General features: G+C 41.6%; 1 protein-coding gene across 1 annotated transcript in view; it reads right to left on the reverse strand.

Moving 5' to 3' along the window:
- Positions 1-26,549, reverse strand: part of PUS7 (pseudouridine synthase 7) — a 255,751-nt gene that overhangs the window by 106,716 nt on the left and 122,486 nt on the right. Inside the window, exons 7-9 of the mRNA XM_069229854.1 lie at positions 16,579-16,656; positions 14,649-14,777; positions 7,609-7,734 (exon numbers count right to left, since the gene is read on the reverse strand). Coding sequence (XP_069085955.1) covers positions 7,609-7,734; positions 14,649-14,777; positions 16,579-16,656 — 333 coding nt within the window. The remainder of the gene's footprint in view (positions 1-7,608; positions 7,735-14,648; positions 14,778-16,578; positions 16,657-26,549) is intronic.

Consider the following 26,549-nt stretch of genomic DNA (forward strand, 5'->3'; position numbering starts at 1 on the left):
AGTGAACTGTACTTTTTCTTTACACAAGATGGCCACTTTAAACTAAATGGATCTTGATATACAAGACTGAAAACTGAAAATATTCTTTGTCGATAAACTGATATATGTTGAAGTATCCCCCCTATACTCTATAGCATATCAAATCAGCAAGTACACTGCTTTGATTTAATGGACATGAAAGAACCTGCTTTAATAAACTGTGAAGGTCAAATGAAAAGACAGCATTGAACAACAGAGTAATGACCATGCAATCTGAAAAACACCTATCATTTGTGTGCATGTATAAGTTAGTGTTGAATGGAACTGTGTAGAGCATTATCTACCATTAGCACCACATCGAAACGACTTTTGGAAGTATGGGGTACAACTTTCTAAACCTGTATATAATTGTAAATTTGGCCACAAATACTGTTGTGAGCCTCATACTCATGAACGGTCTGAACACGATTTGCTATGACAAATTTAATTGACCCTTTGGCCAGGACAGCCAATCATTAGGCAATCACGTGGAACCTTCTTTTCTACCAGGCTACATGGCGAAATGCTCACCATGCCCCCCCTGCCTGATAGCTCAAATAGCCGTTGCTGCCTGGCATTGAAGGCTGCCCCCACAGGAGACCAACTGCTGCCGACCCCACTGCGCAACCTGGTGTGGCTGACCGACCCTCGCAACAGACTCCTGACGCCCAGCAGCATTATATCGCTGCCCTTTTGTGGATCACTGCACCTCAATGGATAAGGGCACTGGGTGTAAAATTAGGAAATCTTTTTGCCTTTTTCAGCGCTTCCGGTTCCTGCATGCTGTCTCCGGTCTTAAAACCAGGCTGTCGCAGCAAAACTAGTTATATGTCAAAGGTGAGGGGCTCAGGTTGCCATCTTAGGTGAGGTACCGATTTTAAAACTTTCAATGACTATAAATAAAAATATTTTTCTTATTCTTAACCTGCCTTCCTCTTAATTGGCTATGGCGCACCACGAGATGATAGGTCATGGACAATATCTTCAACCAAATAAATACTTTATGCGTCTCGTATCTGAATGTGTCCGTCTTTGTACGGGAGACATCTACATTTATTGTGGAAAAGTCAAAGATATCTAGAAAGTTTATTGCGACAGAGAAGACTTACGAGTTTATTGTGATCTCTGTGGAAGTAGACTGGCCCGTTTATCAAAACCAAAAACAAGCTTGGAGGGTTTGCGAAGGGAACATGGGGCTGCAACACAGAGAAACGGTAGGTGGGAGGAGATTCTAAAAGCAGCAACTCGGGGAGGGGAAGAGCATGAGGCATAACAACTAGAGCTGACAGCTTTGGATAGGAGGTACAGGGTTTGAGTCTTGGTGTTGACTCAACATCTGATTCTGGGCAAATCGCTTGATTTGCCGCTCCCTAATATAACCAAATAGTTAAACTGGCATGCACTATAAGCAACTGCAGTGGAAAGCAGTAACAAAGTGAAAGAAAATGTGCACTGTTGCAGGCTGGACAGAACTTTCACAATATGAAAGTTGTAGAGTACATGCACTCTCAGAAGAATGCTTAGCACTGGTAAACAAGAGATATAAGTTGTAAAGCACACGCACTCTCAACACAAGCAGGAAACAAAGTTAAAAAAAAATAGTCCCCAAAGTATAAAGATACCGTACTTGGTCCTTACTCCTTGGAAGCAAAAGAAGGGACAAAGAGGAAGAATTGACCACTAGCAAGCTAGGATTTTTAACCCCTCGGATGCCTTGATGTAACGGTTATGTCCTGGGCAGCACCGCTCAACCAAATACATCTGATGAAACACCCATACATTGTGGTGTTCCCCAAAGTCTGGACACGCTTCACTGGCTACTTGTGAGGAAGCGGGCAGTTTCCATATTAAAAGTAGTACATTATTTATCTCAATATAAAGCTCCCCCGCTAACCTCTGCATTTTATATGTGAGCCCCAGCACCAGGATATCCATTTGTGGGAGGGACAGTGTGCTCGATAAATGAAATGAAATAAATAAGTAGCATCATGTTGTATGGGGAAGGAGCCCAGCTCAGACCGTAATGATTTGAGGTCATTTGCCAGTGATCTGGTATAATCACGGGCTGAGTCTATAGTTTTAATTGAGGTTTGTTCACGCATCAGCATGTTCAAGGTATCATCTACCATTCTGTCTTGGTTGCAGCATGCCTTTAGATGTCATGACATCTGTGAAGTGAAGTTGGTTTGTTGGCTTCCCCGCACTCACAGGAACAGGTGTGAAAAAGGGAGCCAGGAAAGCTTTGCGATGTTCAAGCAACAGTCACTGATGCATATATTTCTATCTATGCCAAATTTTCTCTCTGGCACTCAACCGAGTTCAGACCTACGGGGGCCATTCAAGCGCCACCGTTCACATTGCCTCAGGGCCATGACAGGGTAACCACTGAGGGGTGGTGGGAACCCTCCTCATGGAGCTGGCGCAGAGGCATCCAACTGACCTTTGGCTCCACTACTATGAGCAGGGCCAGAATGTCATTGTAGCGGGTACTGTGGCGCTTATCAGCCCAATGTTAACAATGCAGCACGGGCACCTTAATCAAAAGAGGATGCGACTGCTGTTATCTACTAGTAATTGTACTCCAAGGGCTGATTGCTCAAGTTATTTGCGGTCTACTGGCAAAAGTAAACATTTTGCAGTTTTATCTGTAATTATGTTAGCACCATCAATATCTCTTTATTTCAGCATTTGCTTGACTGTCTATTAGCTTAGAAATTGGGTTTCTGATTGGCAGAGTATGCATTATGTCCAAGCAGGAACCACTGTCCTAGTCAGACTAAGTCAGATACACAATTTAAATTAACCTGTGCCTACCCTCAAGTAGCCTGGCACAGAGCAGTCAAGCTTAACTTAAGAGGTAATCTTTTAAGAAAGTGTGCGATACAACAGTGAAAAAGTGAAAGCACTACAAAAAGTCTTGACACCAGTTTGGAAAACTAATATAGGATTTTCAAAATAAAAAAGACCATAACAACAAACATCCAATAAGCAGAAGTTGACATACGAATTGTTAAAGATTAAATGCAAATATCGCACTTAGAAGCAAATAGCGCCTTAAGAGTTCATTGGTTGAGCTGGAGCGGGACAAAGTCAAGAGTTCAGGCTGCTTACGATGGAAAGCAGGCCAGCTGCAGGACCTTCGCAAGGCCAGCAGAGGAGACGGAACTTAATCCTTGGTTGCAAATAACAAGATGTGGGGTGCAGCCGAGTGATACGTTGGTGTCAGTCCTGCAGTCGAGGAGGTGCATTGATTTTCTCCATGCATCTATAGTGAAGCGCAGGTTTCTGAAGATGAAGCGCCAGTGTTGATTCCATAGCACTGGGTTTCTACATGCTGTCGAAGGGATGCGTTGATCGTCCTTCAGCAGTGGCGGTGATGAAGTGGTTTCAATGATGCTGCTCTAGCCCCAAGTCCGCGCACCGATTTGGTCCTGCTTCAGTGGTGACGTCTCAATTCTGCTCCTCTCAGCAGAGGATGTGTCGTTTCTAGTGGAGCAAGCACCTGGAGTCACTTCCAATGACCCAGGCATAGGGGAGGGCTGAAGACTTTGATGTCCAGGAGTCTTTGGTAACAGGGGGCTAGTCAGCTAGCCCTTGGAGACACTCTGGGACAGTCAGAGGGAGCAGACAGGCAGCAGAGAGTACAGGAAAGCAGCGGTCTTCCAGAGCAACAGTCCCACAAGCAACAATCCTTAGCACAGCAGTCCTTCATCTTGTCAAAGTGGTTTCAGGCCCAGGAGTGTACTGAGCTGGTAGAGCCAGAGCTCCAGTACTTCTACATAGCTGTGCCTTTGAAGTTGGGTTGACTCCAAACAAGGGTCTTTGAAGTGCATGGAGGTCCCTTCCCCCTGACCTGGCTCCAGAGTCACTACAGAGTGCGCTGTTCCCTGCTTCTCCCTCCCAGGAAGATGCATGAAGTCACATCCAGCCTTCCTTTGTATGGGACTGTCTAGAGGGAATACACAAAGTGAACTGTCATCCAGCCCAGCCATTGATCAGAGACAGGCAGCAGACACCAAAGAGCAGGAACATGTCCAACTTTCTAAAAGTGGCATTATCAGGATGGTAACTACAAATCCAATTTCACACTTAAAAGGTTTTGTCATTACCATTCCAGAGGTTCTGAACGTGAGTACTCTACCTTCTCTTAATTAGGAAAGACAATTTAATAAGTGCAATAAGGAATTCACAATGCTAACCTATGAGAGGGGTAGACCTCTAATTGTCAAAGCCCAGCTCACCTGAGTCCTTGTTCAGTTCTGATGGAGGTTGAAGACAATCCGACCCCACCCTGAAACTGCTTGTTCCAGCACACTAGTTTTTAAAACAGTGCAATAAGAACAGAAGCTCAAGGGAAGGGGCGAAGTGGATAAAATAAAATAAAGAGACAACAGCGTTCTTGCGTTTCCACTGTTGAAGTGCTGCACAAATCTGCGGCCCTCTCTGACTTCGGTAGAAACTGATGCCTAATGAAACATAAACAAAGAACAGATAAGTACATCCTATTCCTAACTGGGTTCCTGACTATCCCTTTATTTATTAGAAATTTTCTTCTAAAAGTACCTCTTGGATCCTGGTCTCTAGTTTCCAGGTTTGGAATGTGTTACTGCTCTGGGATGTGCTTTCTATTACTCTAAAGCTTCTAAAACATTAAACAAATACCGTTATCAGAATTATCAATATCAAACATTCATCTTAATGTAACTAAATCCTAAATTGCCAATAGCAGACTCACTTTTCCCATATTTCCAGAATCTTTTATAAAACAAATACTGTACTTTTACGTCAAAATACAGCATGTAATTTGTGCAAGTCCTTGATTTACTGTTTGCCTTGCTGTTAATGGTTTCCACGGTTCGATTCTTAAAAGTTCCATAAAAAAATGTTTGCTTCACAAAGTTCCGCAAAGTATTGTTGTAACAAGGAGTTTGAATCACAATGTTCGTGGAAGGTATCTTGTTTCAAATTGTCTATACACGAATCCAGAAATTGTTGTCAAAGTTCTTTCAGGTAATAAAAGTTTTGCACTTACTTGTTGCTGGCAAGAGATACTGATCAGTCTAACCTTGTCTTCTTTCTCTTTTGCAGGTTGCTTGTAGGAGAGAGGCTGAGGCAAGGAGGAACCGGAAACCGGAAGAAGGAAGAGCCAGCAGCTGCGCCCATTGAAGCCAATGAAAGTCTGTAGAGAGCAGGAGTGCCAGCGCCGAGGGATCTGTCCTCAGGTAAGCGGGAGGTAGACGAGCACAAGCACTGGGCGAGGCTCGAGGGCTGCCTTTTATAGACAGGGCTGGGTGTGGTCCTCACATGCTGCACATGTTCTTGAAAGGTGTGCAGAGCTGGGTGTGGTTTGAAGAGCTGGGTGTGGTCCTCACATGCTGCACGTGTTCTTGAAAGGTGTGCAGAGTTTCAGTTATTAGGCAAATGAGTTAAATTAACACATGGCCTAGAGAGGAGTGTTTTAAAGAAGCCTTGGTAAAAGCAAGGCCCAATGTGTAAACAAAACAGCACATTAAACAACATACACAGAAGCCTGGGGGGGGGGGGAAGGTGAGATAACAAGAAAGGCTTTCAATAGTAAGTTTAAAAGGGAGCTATTACAGAACCCACTAGTGCAGTGAGAGGGGACATGCTCTTTGCTGTGCACAAACCCTAACACTAATAGTGAAAAACTAGTTTGGGAGTTTTCACTACCAAGACAAGTAAAACTTATAAGCACATGCCCTACCTTTTGATAGCATAGCACCCTGTCCTTTTGGCTACCTAGGGCCTACCTTAGGGGTGACGTATATGTCATAAAAGGAGAGTGTAAGGCTTGGCAAAGGGTTTTAGATGCCAATTTGACATGGCAGTGTAAACCACACACAGGTTCTACAGTGGTGGGGCTGAGATGTTTAAAGGGCTACTTGTGTGGGTGCAGAGTCAGTGCTGCAGGCCCACACAGGTAGTATTTTATATCCAGGCCCTGGGCATCTGCAGTGCACCATACTAGGGACCTATAAATAAATGAAATGTTTCTACTGGGTATGTGCCAGTGTCAGCATGTTTAGAGGAGAAAGCACATGCACTGATTAGCAGTGTTAAAGTGCTTGGAGTCCTGAGGCCAACAAAACAAGGTCATAAAAATGTTCCAACAGTTTTGCTTACAACCCTGGTAAGGGGCAGAAAGAGGTTTAAGTGGAGCTCCTTCATGGGCAGTAAATACTGCCTACAAGGGTCACAAAGAACATTTAGTGTGTGGTCATAAACATGGGCCGGTACTTCCTATGCCCTTCCTTTATTCAGAGCATGCTTCCATTGGTAAACTGAAACATACCTCTCTACAACTGCTTTCTGTGTTGCTGACTTTCATTTAGCAATTGCGGCCTTCTGCTTGAATCAACAAAACACCTAGGCAAGTCCGAACTGGTCATGCTTTGAATTACCTGTCCCAAAGCCTTTGAAAACTTGGAAGACACAAGGAACCTGCACTTATTGCAGACTGGGAAAAGACTTGAATTTTGAGAACTTTTAACTGGAGATTATAGACTCTTACTGCATTAAGTCCAGGATGCAGACACTGCAAAAAGGAAAGGATGGTCCGCAAATATCAATTGGTTTAAATGCTAGTTGGGGAGGGAATATACCATGAGCAAAGTTCTAAATAAAGAGAGGTTCCTTTTAATGATTCTTAAATCTTAATCTTCCCAGTCTGGGTAGTGCTGCTGAGAAACAGTGGAAGGAAATGTGAATGGTAATAAAAGCCTTCTTACACCTTGAAGTGAAGGCAGGGATATTGATTCCCAGCTAAATGGATTCTGAAGCAGGCCAATACGCTCTTTCGGGAGAATGGCACAAAGACTGAAGGGTCTCTGAAGTGATGGCGGGCAGGAGTGTCGGAGTCGTGGAGAAGGTTTCATGACCTTATGCAGACCAGGTGTCAAACGTTTGGAGTCAGTGGCTAAGCTGGCTTCGGGCGATTGCAAATTATGGAAGTGAGTCAGGTTTGCTGGACTCAAGGTAGCATTATGATTAGAATTCAAATTGTGTGTTCATAACCACCAAAACTGTGCTTTTTTGGAATTTATGTATATGGTTATTTTCTTTAAAACCCACAGCTACTGACATCTATATTGGATTATCACCCAACCTGGAGTTCTATACTTATTTACAAAAGTCAATAAATATATATTTTACAAAAACTTGTTACTGGGGAAGGGGAAATGCTAGAATAGCAAAATATAATTTTTGCTGGGACTCCAAAAATTATTGCATAGTAGCAACTCCCAAATCCAATACTGGCAAATTGCCAAATAGCTGTCAGTTACAAGGTCTTAAGTGTTTACAAAGTATAGAATTAATGAGTTGCTGCATGGAAAATTGATTAATCAGGAAGAAAGGTCAGCAACCATAACATTTTCAGCTTCGAGTTCTGAATTTCTGGAATAAATGATTCAGTTCACTACACTTAAACCATTATAGCAGAATGACATTTTGGGAACAGGCAAGTTCAAGTGTTTTCATTCTTCTGTTTCTGGGTGCCTCTGCAAAAACTGTAAGATATTCACGAAATAAATGCTGCCAGAACATTAGCTCTTATTCAAATTGTTTTACCTTCCCACCAGGTAAGTGGGCACTGCTGTGGTTCCAAATCTTTGCATCCCATAGTAATTAACGAATCCAACGTCTCGGAGGGAGTTCATTGCTTCTTCTACCTGTTCATCTGTTCCAGTTATATTCCTACCAAACGTTACAAGAAAATGGTTAAAAAAAAAGTAAACCAAGCCACATTGATACATAACCTACAATTGATACACACTGGCATACCTGCAATGCTGGATAGCTACTGCCAGTTGTGAAAACTGTTGACTACTCAAGAATTTAATGTAATATACTCTGATCTTGCAAACTCTGCCTGTTTACCATTCCTGTACCCATTCTTGGATGTATCCTTCACCATTTTATTTTTAAATACCTGTATTGGATTTCAACAGTTATCCATGTATTTGCTTCAGTTATTTGCATTTTAGTGTTTTGTTTCTTCGGGGGTTTTCTTTAAGCAACTGTACCTTCAATACATCCATTTGATTTTAATTGTTTTTTTTAACTATTTCCCTATAGCTAATTTCAATACAAATGTTGTGTTGTTAGGATGAGTTACCCCGTGATTTGTCTACCATGTTGTCTTTAATTACTGTGTAGTAAGAATGTTTACCAGTTTTAATATTGTCTCTCATTTCTTATTCACCACTCGTTTTGTCAACCATTTCTGGAGCCTGCGTTTTCTAAGAGGAACCCCTCGTTGTGCATGCCCTCCTAGCCAGTATGCTACCTTTAGCAAGTATGTGTATTTTCAGTAATGTGCTTCTCACCATTTGATATTTCTGTTGCGTGTGCTTAAGAGGAAGGGAGTTTAGAAGAGGAGAGTAGGGGAAGTGGGGGGTGGATAGTCCAGAGTGAGAACAAGAGAAATCGAGGGAGAGGGGGAACAACAGCTACCAGAGAGGTTGGTCTATTCCCACTACTATCTTTAGTTCGTATTGTGCTTACTCCTTACTCCCTATTCCTTCTCCCAGGTCCCCTTTGTTTACCCCTAAACCCTCAGTACGTTACATATTACTGCAGTGTTCTTCCACCTCCTTATGGTCCATGAACTCTAAGAGTTTCTGCACTGAGTCAACAATATCCTTTTGTATGGCTATGTATAGTTCCTCTTCCTCCAGTCTTGCCCACTTTATGTCCTAAGCCTTCAACCTATCGGTGGGTGTGCTTCTGAAGTTTTCCATTGCTTGATAAGGCATCTTTTGGCTAGAGATAATGCTAGATCTAGTTATTTCTCGTCAAAGGCCTTGAATATCCTGCTAATTCTAGAACATATAGAGGATGCCCACCCTATCTGCTCTGTATCAGGGACACTCTGGTGTGGGCAGGTCGCATTTCTTCCTATCTTACTTAGTTTACCCTTCTGGGTAAGGTAGGCCCTACTGAGGATGCTGAATTGCATTAATTTGAACCCAACAATCATTGATATCTTTTGGAGAGAATTAGGGTCCAGTACAAAAACATGTGTCCATTTGTCCCTAAGTGTCATCGAGTCCATTTTGGTTATTATTGGTTTGTACAATATCGTTATCGAGCCATTTCCCATGGTCAAGATTTGTTGCTTGAGCAGGTCCAGGACCTTAGCGCAAGTCATGAATTACCCCCTCATGGATTCCTGACGGTATGTCATCCCTGTGCATCAGAGATGTCCTTATCTCTTCCGTCAACATACAGGTCTCCTATACTCTGAATTCCAACTACATCCCATACCTTAAGCTTCTATGTCCACTCTGCTCCCCTCAGGCCAGGAGGCATTAAGTTTGTATAAGGGATGCATATAGTATTTTCCCATTTGTTCACCTGAGTTGGTTTATAAAGAAATACAGTAAAAAAGGAAGTGCCACATTTTTGCAAGGGTTGTTCTAGCCATCATCGATACTAGAAGGGGGGTGTTGCAGATGCCTATAATGCACTGTATCAATTGGAGCAGGGTCAAGATTGATTTGCATGAGGCTGTGTCCAAAATGAGGTGGCATGGTGTGCAAAATAACGATGTAGTGGGATGTGGCCAAAGTAATTACCAGTGGCTGAGATTAATTCAAGAATTCCATCCATCACTTTTTGCATACTTTAAGATCATGGCACCACTAAGGAGAAAGGAAGACTTTTTCTCCACTAGCCGCTCCATTTTGTTCCTCCAAGATATTTCATGGATCAGTAATTACTTTCCAAAGGAGATTATTCCAGGAAGTGACTGAATTCTTCAGGGCACACAACACTGTACACCATTACCTACTGAAATCGTTGGCAGAAATGAAGAAAATATTTCAATTGAACAAAGTAGAACATGCTGAAGGGATATCAGCACCGATTTAACAGCACCACAAAGCACAGATATTGAAATTGAACAAAACCTCGAAAAAAGGCTTCAGGAGTGACCAGATCCTGCTCATACTGTCACATAGAGGAAACAGTCTTAGACCAACTCCACAGAGTGGATCGTTCACCCTGTGGTGACCTGTAATAGGAATTGTGAAACTCCGAATCTGATGTGAACTTCAGAATCTGACAATGACTGAGGTGTGTGGGTTCCCTCTTAAGAGACACACTTATTCCTAGGAGACAGGACAATAAAATACTTGAACAGGGGCTGGGGTGTTGTTTAGTTAATGATCTATGGGAGGCTTGACCTCTCACCCAAAATGATCCTACTGGGACTCATGGAAGAGTTGGCGACCAGAGAGGTACAACAAATCCTGGTGGAAATGGGCACTCTTATTGTCAAAAGAGACATTGTTAGACACTGGAAGTCACAGCCAGCCTCTCTCATACAGGGCTTGGATAAGGGGTATAAACAGAATGGTGGACAACACTATGAAGGGGTAATAGTGCAGGAAGAATGCTTACAGCCAAGCTTAGGAAATGCCATGCCTAATTCAATATTGTAACAATTAAAGGGAAAGGGGGGGGGTTAAGTTGATCCACAAACAAGATCAGCTCGACGCTTTTGAATAATGCTACCAGCAACTGTCTACTACAGAAATGGTAAAACCTCTTGATTTAAAAGAATACATAACAAAAGATGGGCTACATACATTATGGCTGGAACAGCAGGAATATTTTGAATGAACTTTGGGTCAAGAGGCACTGACGTACGTGTCAATCAAGCAATTCACTGCTGGAGCAGAAAATGCTTTTGACCATGCGGACATGATTTAGTCAATCAAAAAAAAGAAGAAGGTGGTCCAGAAGTGGAAAGTCCTGGCTGCAAGATCTCCATCAGGAGATTACCCCTACTCTCTTCAGTGGAAAATGGCAGTTCCGCAACTTGCTCTGCCTTCTGGAACACTACCTCCAAGCCACTGACATTCTGTACGTCAAGGTACAATGCAGTGCTTGTGGAATGTGAAGAAATTAGTTTTCAGCTTCATCAGTCTTCCTTTAAAGTATCACGTTGTGAACCAAAAACAGTCGTGATCTTTCGTGCGTATTGCTGCTGAAGCAGAGTAATCAGAAGGGAGTCATTTTCAACACATGGTAGCACTTTGGTTATGGTGCATAGATGACATAGGGCAAACTCTAGGAAGAAGGTTCAGAATCCAAGGATCTGAATTCAGGTCCAGACATGAAATTGGATCTAGAACTGGTGTTGATGGGAAAACAAATGGCAAGGAGTGAAGCAGAGTAGAGGTATGGCTCAGCCCCAGAAGAAGAGCCAGATAACGTTCACTGTGGTCAGTAGGCTTCAGGGAAGAACCAGCCAGCGGATGTTCAACCAAGTTCCATCGGGACAGATGCCACGCTATAGGTATGCTGTATAAATCAGAGGTATGGCCTCTTTAAAAGTTTAAAGTTGCTGTGGAGTCAATGAAGCTCGAGGAAACCTGGGCATGTTGGCTTCAGGATCAGGTGTCTGGCTGAAGAAGAAGGCATAGCGGTGTTTTTCTGAACACTGGTTTCATGACCTCCCTCTAGCACGTAAGTGCCTGGACATTAAAGAGCCATGTTTGCTCCGACTTATCTCTAGACTTCAACTTAGCTGCTGAGGGTGATCTGGACTTGAATGAGTCTTGTGAACAGGATCGAGACCAAACCTGCCTGTACTTGTTAACGAAGAGCTTGGTTTCACGATCCCTGATAGCTTTGGAGTGCATCGGGGAGCCTTTGTCACAAGACATGGTATCATGTTTGGTGACCAGGCACTGTGTCTGTGTGTCTATAACCAACATCTATTTTCAGCATGCATGACATTGTTAAAAAACTGTCATTTTTGGGGGGTGACATCACTGCACATAGCCAAATATATTGTAGAAGTAAAAAAGCTTTGGTAAAAGTGTTAAAAACGGCAGGAGTGCAGCTGTGGATCTGCACTAAAAGGCACAGAAAAAAAAATGACAACGGCCCGAATGGATGGTGCCTGAATGTAGTGTCATATCCGGAGGCGGAAGGAGTCATTGTGGGGGGCTGATTGCTACTACAAGAGTTTTTAGATCCAGTCTGGTATCTGCCTTGATTCACAAGTTGATGAATCCAAGGTTAGAAATAGTCAACAGAAATAAAAATAAAAAATTACTTGTTGAATTTGTAAAATCAACGCATCCTCTATTTTGTGAGCCCAACTGATAAACAATGCACGACATATTACTACTTCAATGCCATTTTTTCTTGCCTGCTAAAATTTTAAACCATTTTAACTAGCTGATCCATAAACTGCACAAATCTGCCCACAAACTGTAGTCCCTTTCTAGCTAATGAATAGATCATGGCACTTCAAAAGTGCTGTATTAACAAGCATCAGAGTTTTAGCCAGAGTTTACATTCTTGATTGAAAGCTGTATATATAAAACAATATGTTCTAAGATTAATTTTCGGTAGTTATAAAGTCTAATCACTCATGTTACAATACAGTTCTAAAATTTAAAATTTGAATCTCATCTCTTTTGCTACCATGTGATAAAGATATTCCTGACACCTCAACAGTACAAGACGATGTGTGATGTAATATGCAATTTTTCTTTCATGAAAATTCATCTAGTTTGCTTGATATGCACAATCTTTTAAATATCCACAATATGTTCGGATCAATTCAACAAGGCACGATCCTAGATAAGATGACCGTACGTTTGCTATACTCTCTCTTAGCAAACCTTTTTCAGACCACATAGGGGACTTCAACGTATCTTGAACAGAAGCCTGTGCTCTAAAGCTATAAATTGAGAAAATGCCTTTTAACCAAAAGAGACCGTCCCTGAAGACTACATTTCAGGCTTATGTTTTAGAACTCCCTTTTAACACACCTCTCAGAGTATGATAGCCATAACATTTCCAAAAGTATACTGGTTGACTCCACTACTCACTAAACAGGGCAAATTACAATATGTGAGCCAACAAGCAGCAGTAATGCACTTGCCCACTGTTATGCATGCCACAGTTGCTTCATTTTTCCATTGAACATCACAGCCAATCTATTACGCCCCATGTTTTCATTTTTATTGCGCTGGACAGCAAACATCCCAAAACTCTACTTTTCCTTATGTACCCAGGTTAAAAGGCTGTGTTTGGCACTTGGGCTTGCTGAACAGAATAGGGTAAATACTTCACAAATAATCAGCCTAATTTCCAAAGGTAAACTTACACTTTTGTATAACTTTACACTTGCAGTAGTTACTTTTCCACTGTTTTGGTATCCACCAACTAACTATGCAACTTAACTACTAGTAATACTAGTAATTGTACAACTGTAATTTTACGAGTAGTAAAATTACACACGTAGTTTGTAAATACCAGAACAGTAGTGAGGTTACTACAGCAAATGTAAACTGACCAAAGGTGTGTGCTTATGTAACTTTACTACGGTTTTTGTATTTACAAATTATGAATACAATTTTACTACTTTTATGACAGTAATTGTACTAGTAGTAAAATTACACCTGTAGTTTGTGAATACTAAAAAGTAGCAAAGTTTCAGGAAGTGTAAACTTTCACAAAAGTGTAAATTTACCTTTGTGAATCAAGTCGTTGTATCCAAGTTACTTAATAGGTTTTGTTGTTTCTTCCTTTATTCAAAACACTATGGTGAGTTCGGACATGAGCACCTTGCTAGTTCAGTACTACAACTTTATTTAACATAGACAGCAGCATATCAGAGAAAACAGTTACAAATTTGGGCTTGCTTGACAATCCTCTGATCCTTTTTTAGCTCCAGTATGCAATTTTATTGTGCTTCGTAGCAGTGAAAGGCAGTAAATGTGCATGTCACATTCTCAGCAAATTAAAATACTCAAGGACACTCTGAGGCACCACTAGGTAGAGACTCACTGCTTCCTCAGTGAAGCCAATGTGTGTGTTAGCCATCCAGAAAATGTTAAGATTTACTTATCTATGGAAGACATGTCATACACATTCCCCTATAGGTATCTTTTACTCTAGCGGATCTGCCTCTGGTAGCCAAATGAACCTCACAGATTGATTAGCAGCATAGGTAATGGAAGTCGTTCGGTCAATTAACCACCTCCCCACCACCCCGCCCTCAGGTGCACCTTTCAGTGAGCCCCAATTACACTTAGAGGAAGCCATTGCTAGTTCACTGTGAGTGCACAAGAAACAAATCAATAAAATATGCCTCAAATTCGAGGTGCTGTTATTTCCACTCGCCAGACCTGGCTGTCAACTTTCTGAAACCTCCTTACAATACAACCCTTCACCATGCAGAACTCTTCAAGGAGCACCTCACTTTCCCAGCCACTCGTTTCACCTGAATCCTTCACTTTCTCAATTACCTCCACTAATGTCACCCTACCCTGTAGGACCCTTTCTATGGCGTCCTGTCACGCCCTGGGCATCCTGTCCTACCCTGCCAAGCTACATTTTTATACTACTCTCCTGTGCAGTGCTCCGTTGGATTGTAAAGTGGGCCATGTTATGTAACTCATGTGCACTCGGTTTTATTAAAGAGCAACAGCTGGCTGAGTTTCAGACAAGCACCCGAGGCCCATCTACTGCCTCAATTTAAAAATGACTCTTTGACTTTTCCTCCACACTCCATGAGCACTCAAACTCCAGTGTTTTTATTGGCGAGCAGAGGTATTAACTATTAATAACAACATTTGTACCTGAGGACAATCGTGAAGGTGTTTCCTTGGAGCTCTCCCAATTTCAATGGGAAATTCTTGTATCTGAAGTTTCCAAGTTTCAAATTCATCAGACATTTGTTTAAGTGAGCAAGTCTTTGTGCAGTGATTCTATATAAAGAGAGATATACATGATAAATAAAAGCAAATAATCAAAAATAAATTGAAAGCCAAACAGACTGTATATTCATTTTCACTAAAGAAATATATCAAGGAGGTAAATGAGACACACGTTTGCATTGAGGAAAATAGAAAGTTCCTCTGATAGCTGCAGTCACTTTATAAGATCATTCTGATGAAAAACAGAATGTAATTATTTATTTGGCCCTTCATTCAATATGCATATTGTGCTAAACATAAGTGGATGAAATAAGAAGCAGATCTACAGCAGCTTAGGAAAAAGCTAACTGGGTTTATATATATGGGAAGAATGAATTTTCATTTAAGCTATTCTATCTTCTCCATTTATCCTCTCCCCGGAGGCTACGTAAATGGTCTGATCATAGCCTCATAATATTAAGACGTTTTGGTTGAGTTAACAGTATATATCTTGCTCAAACCTTCAACTTGAAATACAAGTTGATATAATAGGCTCTCACTGCTCCGTCTATTATGTAGTTCATTAGACTAGAATGACTCGGTTTAAGGGCTTGTTAAAGAATAACTCTGATGTATTTAGTCTTGTGGAGGAGTACATTTAAGGTCTAGTTTATCAGATGGCAACATGCTACATTAACAGGAGTAATGCAATATTGTCACATGCTAATAGATTCTAAATTCAATTGTGTCAGTATAGTTGGAACAACGTTGCCACCCACAGCAATCAAGTACCTTTTGTTCATAATGATATTATTTGGAGGCCAGAGATTAATGCTGATGAGAAAATAAAGTTATATATCTAATTTTAAGAATTACTTTGTAAAAATGACAGATATTACACTTTTTTATTTGATATCCAGCACTAAGCCACAACTGGTACATAATGCCCCCAGACGGAAACCCAATTCCTTTGAACTGTAACGTTGCATTATTGTGGGTGATGTGTCACTGAATTAATTGTTGTGTAGTGAAACTATTGTCACAGTTTCTAATGGTGTTATGGGTTGATCCTGCTTCCAATCACGATTTGGAGGTCATCCTTTGGCTAGAATTGGAATTATTTGATCTTTCCATAACAAAGCGTAAAATCAAATACATTCAGACTTTAAAAAAATACACTTATTTCATGTATCCTCCATTCATCTGTAATAGTTTAAGGATTTTGTACAGACAACAGTGGTAAAAAATAAAAATAAAAAAAAAATAAAAAAACTTGTATATCTTACACATTTGTCCTCTTTGGTGCCTTTCTGGTTTCGGTAATCATGAACTTCAACTGTAGTCTCATTTCTCCATTTCTGTTTATGGTGGGCGCGTGTGTTTAACAGTAAACTTAGTGACAATGCAGCTTCTTCAACTAGCCAATTATGAGCACCTTCTCATGTTGATTAAAGAACGTGCGTCAGAGGATCTTTTCACAACTTCCTGCACATAAGTGACCAGAGATTTGTTTGAGGTATACATGATGCCACGCTCCTCAGTATCCCCTGACCTCACAACTCTAGAATCAGTTGAAATGATTGGCATCTTTTGTTTGGGAAAACAGATAAGGAAAATAATTAATCTCACAGCACAGATGCTATCTTTTGTGGCCAACAGGTATTGTCAAATACCTATTTTGGCCAATTTAGGAGGGCCCCGGTGGTGCTATGGATATGCAACTGTTCTGATCACTTCAAACTTGGTCAGGCCCAGTTTAGAGACTCTTTGTTTAAGTTTGTCCCACTCACATTTTATCACTGTGTTTTCAGGAAATACCTTTCACAAAAAATAAGATTGATAGATTACTTTCGAATAACACAAGCTCACTTACTTCAGAACTGCAATCTCCTGGACGGTTATGGCCCTTTTATCTTTTGTTCCCATGTATGAAAATATATTTGGCTTCACTCTGTTGTAAAGAAAAATTAAGATGATAGTAGTGACACATCTCATTATGCACATATTTGTCCAAAGGTTTTTTTCAGATTTTTCAAAAGTAGGACAATTGACAGCACCAAAAACATAGCTTAAGAACAGAGTTACAGTGGGGCTGATTACTCTTACATCCATACGACTTGCTGTCCTACTGAACTAAAGCAAGTAAAACTATTTTGGCCCCAAGGGGGAAGTGTAGCCCTTAATTTCCACGGCAAATAAATCAGTAAACATTATAACTGAATCAGGTTAATCGAATATATACAATTTTTTTAATCAAATAAGATTTTATAGAAATAATTTTTAAATATCCAACTATTTCAAAATATTTAGGTGCTCATAAGTGACAGCGCAATGAACGTGATTGGTGTGAAAGAAAAAGTGCCAAAGTGTTATGCACAATATATACAAAATTGCGGTTAAAAATAGTGATCTTTAGAAAGACCCCTTCAATCTAGGTGTCCAGAAGTCACTATCCATGTTAAACAATAATCCAAAATTAATTATGTTGACGTTGAGACCCCATTTAGAAGAACAAATCTTTAAAGGGTCATCATCAGGACAGAAGTCTTTATTCTAGGTAGTACCCTAAAATATAAATTGATGTTATGACGTTTCATATGACTTCTTTTACAATGTTTCCTATTCACAGTCAAAAGTATGTTGATCCCCATGAGTCATCACATCTACTTTAATTAGAAAAAAATCAATTGGGTCTTCCCAGAGTTACAATATGTTTTTCAACTCATTCATTAAGAACTGTATTTCAGACAGGGAATAAATCTTCCAATGAATTAGAACATAGGAGAAGGATGACACCAACTTGCATCAGAGATGCATTTATATACACGGGTCCAGGGGTTACTGGGTTTGCCTATTTTTTTCGAAATGTCCTACTGAACTGGTCATGTTCCAAAGAGGAAATGTATACACTGTCAAATGCACAGGGAGGGCCTGGGCCAGACTCACTAACCTCACTGCCGTAAGTGAAACATACTCATACAGCGGCAATGACTAGCAAAAGCACTGCATACTAATGGTGATCTATTTGCTGATAATCAATTTATGCCCTAGCCTAACTACCTGAAATGCACACCTTTCAATCTCTTCTGTGCATAAAAAAAAGGTTTATCCATCCTTCCCAGCAGAACTAAATGAGTGTCAGCTGCTTACAATTCTTATTACTAACCCCATACCCATCTGGTTGGTCACTGGTCTGTATACCACTATACAATTATTAAAAATCGCACACTCCCCACGAAGCAGGGATAAGAACCTGAACTCTGGCATGATATAAGAAATGTACACTGGACATATAGTTGTGAACAGAACAACAGTGTCTTCTCTGATGGAGGACAGATTTATCAAGGTCAGGTTTATTCAAAGGGCTCATTGCACCCCAGAGGCTATGTTGCAATATGGTCTTTCAGCAAATGCTGCACGCTGGTGCTGTTCCGCACCAGATGCTGGATTCCTCCACATGGCTTGGTCGTGTTCTTGAGTCCACTCCTACTGGCAGAAGCTTGCCAATGAACTTTGGGACATGGCCAGCCCAGAACTGACATTAACACCAATGATGGCACTGATCCTTTATGTCAAAAATGTGCCAAAGCCCTATCAAAAATCTGTTGCATCAGCCCTGATGCTTAGTAAACGAAGGGTGGTCAGGAACGGAAAAATGAAGACAGTCCCCAGATACGCCCAGTTGATCAGTGACCTCACCACATGTGCTGAAAATGCCAATGTATATAGTTAGTTGTTTCCACCCACTTCCAGACCTAAGGATATATGGGCTGCTTTACACGCTTACCTAGCTGCACTCAACCATTCCTCCTAAAATCTGGTGGTGAGCCAGGTCAGGAAGACTAGAACTTGAACTGTATGAAGGGGGGATGGGGTGGATCGATCAAGTGGAAGAATTAACCTTGTGTGCTGACTGATATGATGTCAGAAAACCAAGTGTCTCCCTAAACATAACTACGTCCTGTGCTCATGATACCTCTGGTTAGTACTTGATGTGTGTATATGCCTGATCTGTGTGATTAAAATGAAAATAAAGATTTAAAAAATAAAAAGACTAGAGTTACAGAGTCATAGCCAAGTATTCCCTGGCTCTCCCCCTTTACCCTCTCTCCCCACTTACCCCGAGGAACATTGTGGTAAGAGGTATGATGAGGATCTCAATACCAGTTATCAGTCCCAACCCCAGCAACTGAATCATCGCCTCCACTGTGCGTTTTCAGAGGAATAATCCCATCGCTCTCCATCTTTGGGGGCATATTGTGTTTAGGAGCCCTTTTAGTTAAATGCTGAAGCAATGTAAGCCACATACTCTCAAACTGTAAATGACTCCCTTTCACGTTACTAATCAGATGCCCCATTGCTAGGATGGCCTGTAATCAAAGATAACACGGAGACAAGAAGGGTGATTCAGTTTATTTTCTGATAGGAAAGTATAGCCACATTTACAGCAGCAAGTGTTGGTCAGATTTAGACACGTCCAAGAGGTCTCAGGCCTAAAACCATAACCCCTGGTTCCAATGGGATAGATCATTACAGGACTACCTTCCACAATATCTCCCAAAAAGGAAGTAGCTAGGGAGCATTCCCACCACATATGTAATTTATCACCGTTCCCCAGCACCTTCTTCAGCATAGGAGACTAGGAGAAGGGTACATATGGTGCACCTTCACCAAAGGGTAACGCCAGGAGATACAGAACCTTATAATGTGTCTCATGAATTCTTAGGCAGCAAGAACTTTAAATAAATTCTTCTCTCATGACACCCAGTCCTTTGTCATAATCATATGTGCCCATATGGGAACAACAATAGGATTTATCCTGCACAGATTCTGGAGACGATAAATCTAAAGCCCACCAGTCAAGAAAGCATCTCTCTTATGGCGGCCACTTTCGCTCATGGGTGGAATCCCTAGTATTTTAGCTGATCAAACTGAAGCCCTTTTTTTGCTCAAACACCGAGATCAACTTTTCACTGAATGAACCACTTAGTTGTGCCAACTTTGAACAGATAAGCAACCATCCCACATCTACAGACTCTCTAGGTCAGTGGTTCCAAACCTGTGGTCCAGGGAGCCCTGGTGGTCCACAAAGCCTCCTCAGGGGGTCCACGACTGCTTAGAAAATTCAGTAATATTAACAGATTAGGTCCCCAGTTTTCAGTAATGACTCAGTGGGGGGGTCCCCGGATTCCAATAATGATTCAGTGGGAGTCCCCCGGTTCCAGTACTGAAAGGTGGGGTCCACTGAAGTCAAAAGGTTGGGAACCTGTGCTGTAGATGTTAAAAACTACCCCTCTGTAGCACCAAAGTAAAGGCACTATTAAAATGAATGGGGGAGTGAGCAAGTTACTGCTGCAAGCTTCGCTAAAAATCTTTTTATGAAAGTGTCTTGGGTAACCATGGGAGTATTAACCATAGCAATAGTCAACAGCTTTCCAGCTATCAAACCCCATCTGATCAGGAACCTACCCCTCTTTATCGGTCTTCCTGCTTAAATTCTGAAAAGCCATTCCCCTTTTCAGAAAAGTAGCAACTCCCTTGTATTTGGTATATGCCGAGGCATAAATAATCAGGTTTTCTTTGTGTTTAATGTAGCCCTTTTTGCTCAATTTCAAATGCGGTTCCTGCAGCAACAGGATGCCCGGGGACTAATTGACAGTGGCCCCAGACTACCCTTTTCTTCAGCAGGAACTGAGACTTTTTGTATTTAAAGAGACAATCTTCCCCATGGGCTACGTATCGGTATATACAAGGGTTTACAAAGTTGTGTGTATACTGTTAAGTCTCGGAATGAATCCAAAACTAATTTCTCAGTCTCCTTACCCCCATTTTCTTCTGCTGCTCCTCCTTTTTAGACCTGCAGTTCCATCTCCTTCTTCAACCTGAGTTCCCCCACAAGCTTTGCTCTCCATTACAAGGATGCCTGTTTTTCCAAATCTCCCCTATATGTCTCCAACTGAACAATCAACCCGTACAATTTGTAAATAGCCTGAAAATACCAAAGAAAGATAATCAAGCCTACGACCATAGAAGTGGCAGAAACATTCTAACCATGCCCCAATCACCACCTCCAGTTCAGCCCTACCTACCCCTATTGGGAGCCAAGTCAAATGCCATGGTGATGCTTATCGAGAGCAACTGGGACCCCGCTCGCTCTTCCTGGCAGAGCATTATAAACTCACTTCAATATTTTCACCGAACACCTAACTCAGTTTGAAAATAACTTCTGCCATCAAACATATCTATATGGCTTACCTAAGAAACCACAACCTGTGTTCCAAGCTTTAGTAGACCTTCATTCCAATCTACATCTCATTAACTGGCATTATTTCTTAGTTCAAGTGTCTGTTTCCCGGATACCCACTTAGCGGTCATTGGAATTTCTCATACAATCTCAGTAATCTCTTTCAGTTCTCCTTGGCCCCCTCTGCTACTACCATAGCTCCACTTGTGGTCTAACCACCTGGGTCAGTTCAGTCTCTGTCTCCGCTCTGGTAGCCATTACTATTCTGTCCAAAAGATGGTAGGAGCCTCCATCATCAAGGAACATTATTTTTAACGGATGTGATCATCACTGTCTTATGTTTTCAGACCTCAGTTTCGCCATGATCTACCTTGAACGCTGTCCGTCTCATCAAGGTTACTTTCATGTTCTATAGAAAGTGATCATTCTCTGCTTCTTTAATGTCAAGCAGGCTCCAGCTGCATCCATCCGGCTCTCAACTTCCAGTATGCTTGTGCCTACCGAGTCCACATCCTGCCGGAGGTCCACAATCTTGGAGGTTAGACCTTGCGGAAATTCATCAAACTATTGTCTCTGTGTTTTTTTAATTTTCCAGTAGCTCCTGCTTGAAAACAATCAGACTGATTTACTGATCCTCCTTGATGATAGGCATTACAGCCGCTGCATTCTTTGCACTGGTCAACAAGTACAGCAACAGGGCTTTTTGCAATCCTTTCTTTGGCAACATTCACCCAGATCCATGGTTGCTTATCTGCTGTTCATAGTAAAGCATTCCCCCAAATTATATAATCATGTGTCAGGCCTTCAATTCTGTACACTGCCCAGCAATAAGTGACCATGCATGTCACAACACCTTCAGGATTAATCGTGCTATAAGTTCATTCCTTTTTTTATTTTAAGGTTCACTGTACCACGCTAGATATGTGTTTCTTCATATCCTTAAGTCACTCAGATAAGGGCCCAGGACTCAGCATACAGCCCCTTCTGCTCATGTAACACATCTCTAATCGTTGTGCCCGACTGAAGTCATGGTTTTGTTGCTCTCCTCACACCTAGGCAGTACCCTACCAATGTAGCTACTGCTGGGTACCAGCCAGCGTGCACTCCCTCCACTCACCAACACTTGGCTCAGAGTGTGCTCAATCTACTCTCACCTTGCTGGTCCGGTGGGACCTGGAACCCTTCCACGTCTGTCAGATAAGTGTGTGATGTCTTTTTCAACCAAGCCCTGGGCGCCCCATAAGAATTTATCGCAACCACTATCTTGGCCTCACCGGCAATAGGAACTGTTCAAGCCTCTTCTACCGGGTAGAACCTCCTCTTGCAGGTCGGGTAGGTCTCCTTAACTGTCTTTCCTCCATCATCCATTGGGTTGAGTCTTTACTGGAGGCAGATGGGATTTGATGTCCAGAGCTAGGAACTGGGCACAAGAACACATCCCTTCACGCTATCATTTAGCCACCTCCTAACTTTTTTCATCTTTATTATTATTATTATTATTATTTTTAATGCAGAGAATTGACCTCATGCTCTACAGCATCCTTCCTATATTACACTAGGTCCCAACAAATACACATTAGGACACTAGTCGTATGTGCATGGTGGCTATATTGCACATGTGGTGGATCTGTTTTCATACAACTAGCAACCACATCTCAGTTTCAACACTTCAGACCTAGAAATTCAGATTGTCATTAAATTAGGAAAGTCACACGTTGTACATGTCTGCAAATCAGCAGGCTTCACTGCTGCATATGTGCACCTCACTAACCAAATTTGTCAACAACTGTGGCTCTTCAATAACATTAGAGAACTGAACTTCCACTACTTCCTTAAAGCTTGTTTGCATCAAGACATAGTAGTTTGGTTATCGTTTCCGCCGCTCCCCCCCCCAAAACCTTCATGTCTTATCTCAAGATGCAGAATTCTCAATAAATAGAAGTGAAGCCACATTTGCATTAATGCTAAATCAAATTTCAATTTTTTTTCATAACAAAGTCAAGATTGGTCTTAGAACTCCTTTGGAAAGCCCCAACTCTCATTGTTACAGCACATGTGGTACAATTTCACAGCAAAGCGATAAGGAGCAAATGGTCCTTATTTGCTGGAGTCATCAAACAGTAAGGAAGGAGTTTGAGAGTAGGTACCTCTCCACATAATATGGCATTACTAGCACCTTCTAATCAAGTCAGAAATATTTACCCTATCTGACTTATAAAAGCAATTACACAATGAATACAATATCCTTGCCTGCTAATTAACTATGTACATTTCTACATTTTTATGAAGATATCTGATAAAACCTTACCAGTAGCTTCCCTACTTAGTTGGGCAGAAAAACAGTTTTCTTCCAATTGAGATGGGGAAGTGGCCAATGTCAGAGAGCAACACCTGCACTGCTTCTTATTCCCCTAAGGCAAAATCCCTGTTGTCAGGTGGACTTTTTTTTACACCCCCACCTGCAAGCATTTATGGGATAACTTCCAGCACTGGGTCAAACCTCTGACCTGTAGAAAGACATTTGGCCCCTTCTGGGGCAAGGGTACGGCTCAATGCCAGAGAAGGCCGTCCCCCTTTTGTTTTGGCACTGGTTTGAAATTCCTGGTATTTAGTGGGATTTCTGCCTGGCCAGGTGGGGGTAAATACCGCTTTTCCAGGCACAGTAGAGGGATGGGGGGGGGGGGATGGGAGACGGGGCAAAAGCCTACTGGCCTGCAGGTGAGGTGGTGTGCTCCCTCACATAAAATACTGCATATATGCAAGCCCTGGGGTCTAGTGGGCTTTCTTACCCCTACGGCTGGTGGAGCATATTGTGAGGCAATTGCCCCTATCCGTCTAACAGGGGCAGAAGGACTTTTGAGCCAGGGCATAGTCTTGCAGGCACCCCAGCCCTATTTTTTCGTTTTATTTCTCTGGTGTGCAGTGGGGTGGGGTGGGGTAGGAGGCAGAAAGACTATCAGCACATTTATTTCTGGTGGGAGCAACCCCATGCCTATTTTTATTTTATCAAAAGCAATGCTCCTTGGTGTAAGGTGGGCTTTCTGCCCCAGGGGTATCCACTCCCCTGGGGTGAGGGCACAGCAGCCCCCACCCCTATATTTTAATATAGAAAGAATATTCCCTGGTGTCTAGTGGGTAGACTAGGGTTAGGCAGAATGAATGTTGTTGCATTTTTTTTTGGGTGGGGGCATAATCATGCCCATAGTGGGCAGCCCCCTCCCCTATATATATTTGTTGTTTAAACATTCCCTGATGCCTTGTGGGCCTTCTTGGACTGGGGGTGGGCAGATCAAGGATAATCACCTCAATCTACCCCCTGGGGGGAGAAAAACATAAATATTTATGGGTGAAGGAGCACAAGTCCTTGCCTACAGCATCACTCCCCCAGTCCCTGGGGCCTAGAGGGTGGATCCCTGCTTAGCAATTGCTCTTCAGTGGCGATCCCCAAGCTTGGATACACTGTTTAAAGACAGCATTGGAAAGGGGAGATTCTCCCCTGTCCAACGATACCTCTCCCAAAGTAGAAGACTAAAACAAGCATTACTGTAATGACATCAAAACAGTAAACAAAAAAAAACAGAAACACTTGCGCTTCTTGGGAAACTCTTTATGAGCACCCTGCAGTAAAAATAAAATAAGGAATCCCTCTGGTGCAGAACACCAAATATGCCTTTGTAAATCTCCCCAGGGTCAACAAAAGGACAGCATACACACTGGGTAGGTTGTGGGGCCAACTGCCTCACTTAGCAGGTTACAAGCTGTGATCCATCACAGCTTTGAGTTCTTTAAAAAAGAAATGTGCTTCATTTGTCCCTCATGTTATCCTATCTCCTGATGAGACCCTGGTCTCCCTGTATGGGTCGAAACGCAGTCGACACTTCAAAAAGACAGACTCTTGTATTGCTTATCTTGCATAGGAATTTGCCCAGTGTGCACATTTGTATTGCTATCACCTGTGGCTGTCTATGACTCTCTATGAACACACAAGCTATAGTCACGGTTACAGGAACCTTTTTGGTGTGTTTCACTTGGGATGCAATTTTTCACTATTTTGTTTGGTCAAAATTTAAATCTATGTTGGTTTTTGACATCTATGAATAACAAAAACCTTCTTGATACATATGACAAGATTTTGACTGGTTGCACTGTGGATTATGGACTTATGCCAGACAGATTGTACTGTCTAAATGAAAATTTTTCTTTGCATTTTCCTGCTGTACCATATATATATATATATATATATATATATATATAAAAAATCAAATGAGTTTCACAAGAAGAGTTGTTTCATATCAATAAGTAAAGATGCCCAAGTTCACGTGAACATTTGGGTTGCTCTTATTTTTAAACAGTGTAATTGTGTGGTGAAATACCGCAAGAGCATTTAAGTTTCCTTAATTGCTTTACCCTTTATTTAGAGGTGTTTTTCTATTTCTACTCTTTAGACATATTCTTTGAGTGTGTTATTCCCCATATTGGAACAATTGGGCTATTGTTTCACAATATATTTTTTCTCAGTCACCAATTACTCTCCAAAGCACTCACTAAAATGTCAGATAGAGAGAAGCAACTCAACGCAGAGTAATAGGTCATTAGTGGCCCGACCCTTTTTTCTTCTAATACATCCTTTCAACAGCAAGCCCAGACAAGTATTGGTAGACAAATTAGAGGAGGCAAAAAAGAAGCACATAGGCATTGAAGCTGGATGCCCGTATGCTCACTGAGTACCTAAAAGCTCTGATTATTCCACTAGGTCTTCAAGTCCGCAACGCCCCAGGAATCCTTAGAAAAGGCAAACATTTCAAGGGGAGCTTCAGCCATATTGCCACAACGTGTTCAAGACACTGGTTGGTGCTGGGCATAGGAACTTCACTTGAACATAGTAAAGAGTTGTAGCGGATTTAGAGAAATCATTGCTTGGTATTGATAGTTTAGAAGCCAAACAAGTCTTAGAAAAACTTAATAAGACCATCTCTGAATTCAGTGCTGTAGGAAGTTGGCTCTGTATGCACTATTTCAAAGTAAGGAATAGCATGCACAGAGTCCAAGGGTTCCCCTTAGAGGTAAGATAGTGGCAAAAAGAGATAATACTAATGCTCTATTTTGTGGTAGTGTGGTCGAGCAGTAGGCTTATCAAAGGAGTAGTGTTAAGCATTTGTTGTACATACACAAGCAATAAATGAGAAACACACACTCGGAGACAATTCCAGGCCAATAGGTTTTTGTATAGAAAAATATATTTTCTTAGTTTATTTTAAGAACCACAGGTTCAAATTTTACATGTAATACTTCAAATGAAAGGTATTGCAGGAAGGTACTTTAGGAACTTTGAATAATCAAAACAGCATATACAGTCTTCACATAAATCACATATAGCTATTTTAAAACTAGACAGTGCAATTTTCAACAGTTCCTGCGGGGAGTAAGAGTTAGTTAGTTTTTGCAGGTAAGTAAACCACCTACGGGGTTCAAGTTTGGGTCCAAGGTAGCCCACCGTTGGGGGTTCAGAGCAACCCCAAAGTTACCACACCAGCAGCTCAGGGCCGGTCAGGTGCAGAGTTCAAGGTGGTGCCCAAAATGCATAGGCTTCAATGGAGAAG

This window comes from Pleurodeles waltl, chromosome 4_1, assembly GCF_031143425.1.
Source record: "Pleurodeles waltl isolate 20211129_DDA chromosome 4_1, aPleWal1.hap1.20221129, whole genome shotgun sequence".
NCBI classification, from domain to species: Eukaryota; Metazoa; Chordata; class Amphibia; order Caudata; family Salamandridae; genus Pleurodeles; species Pleurodeles waltl.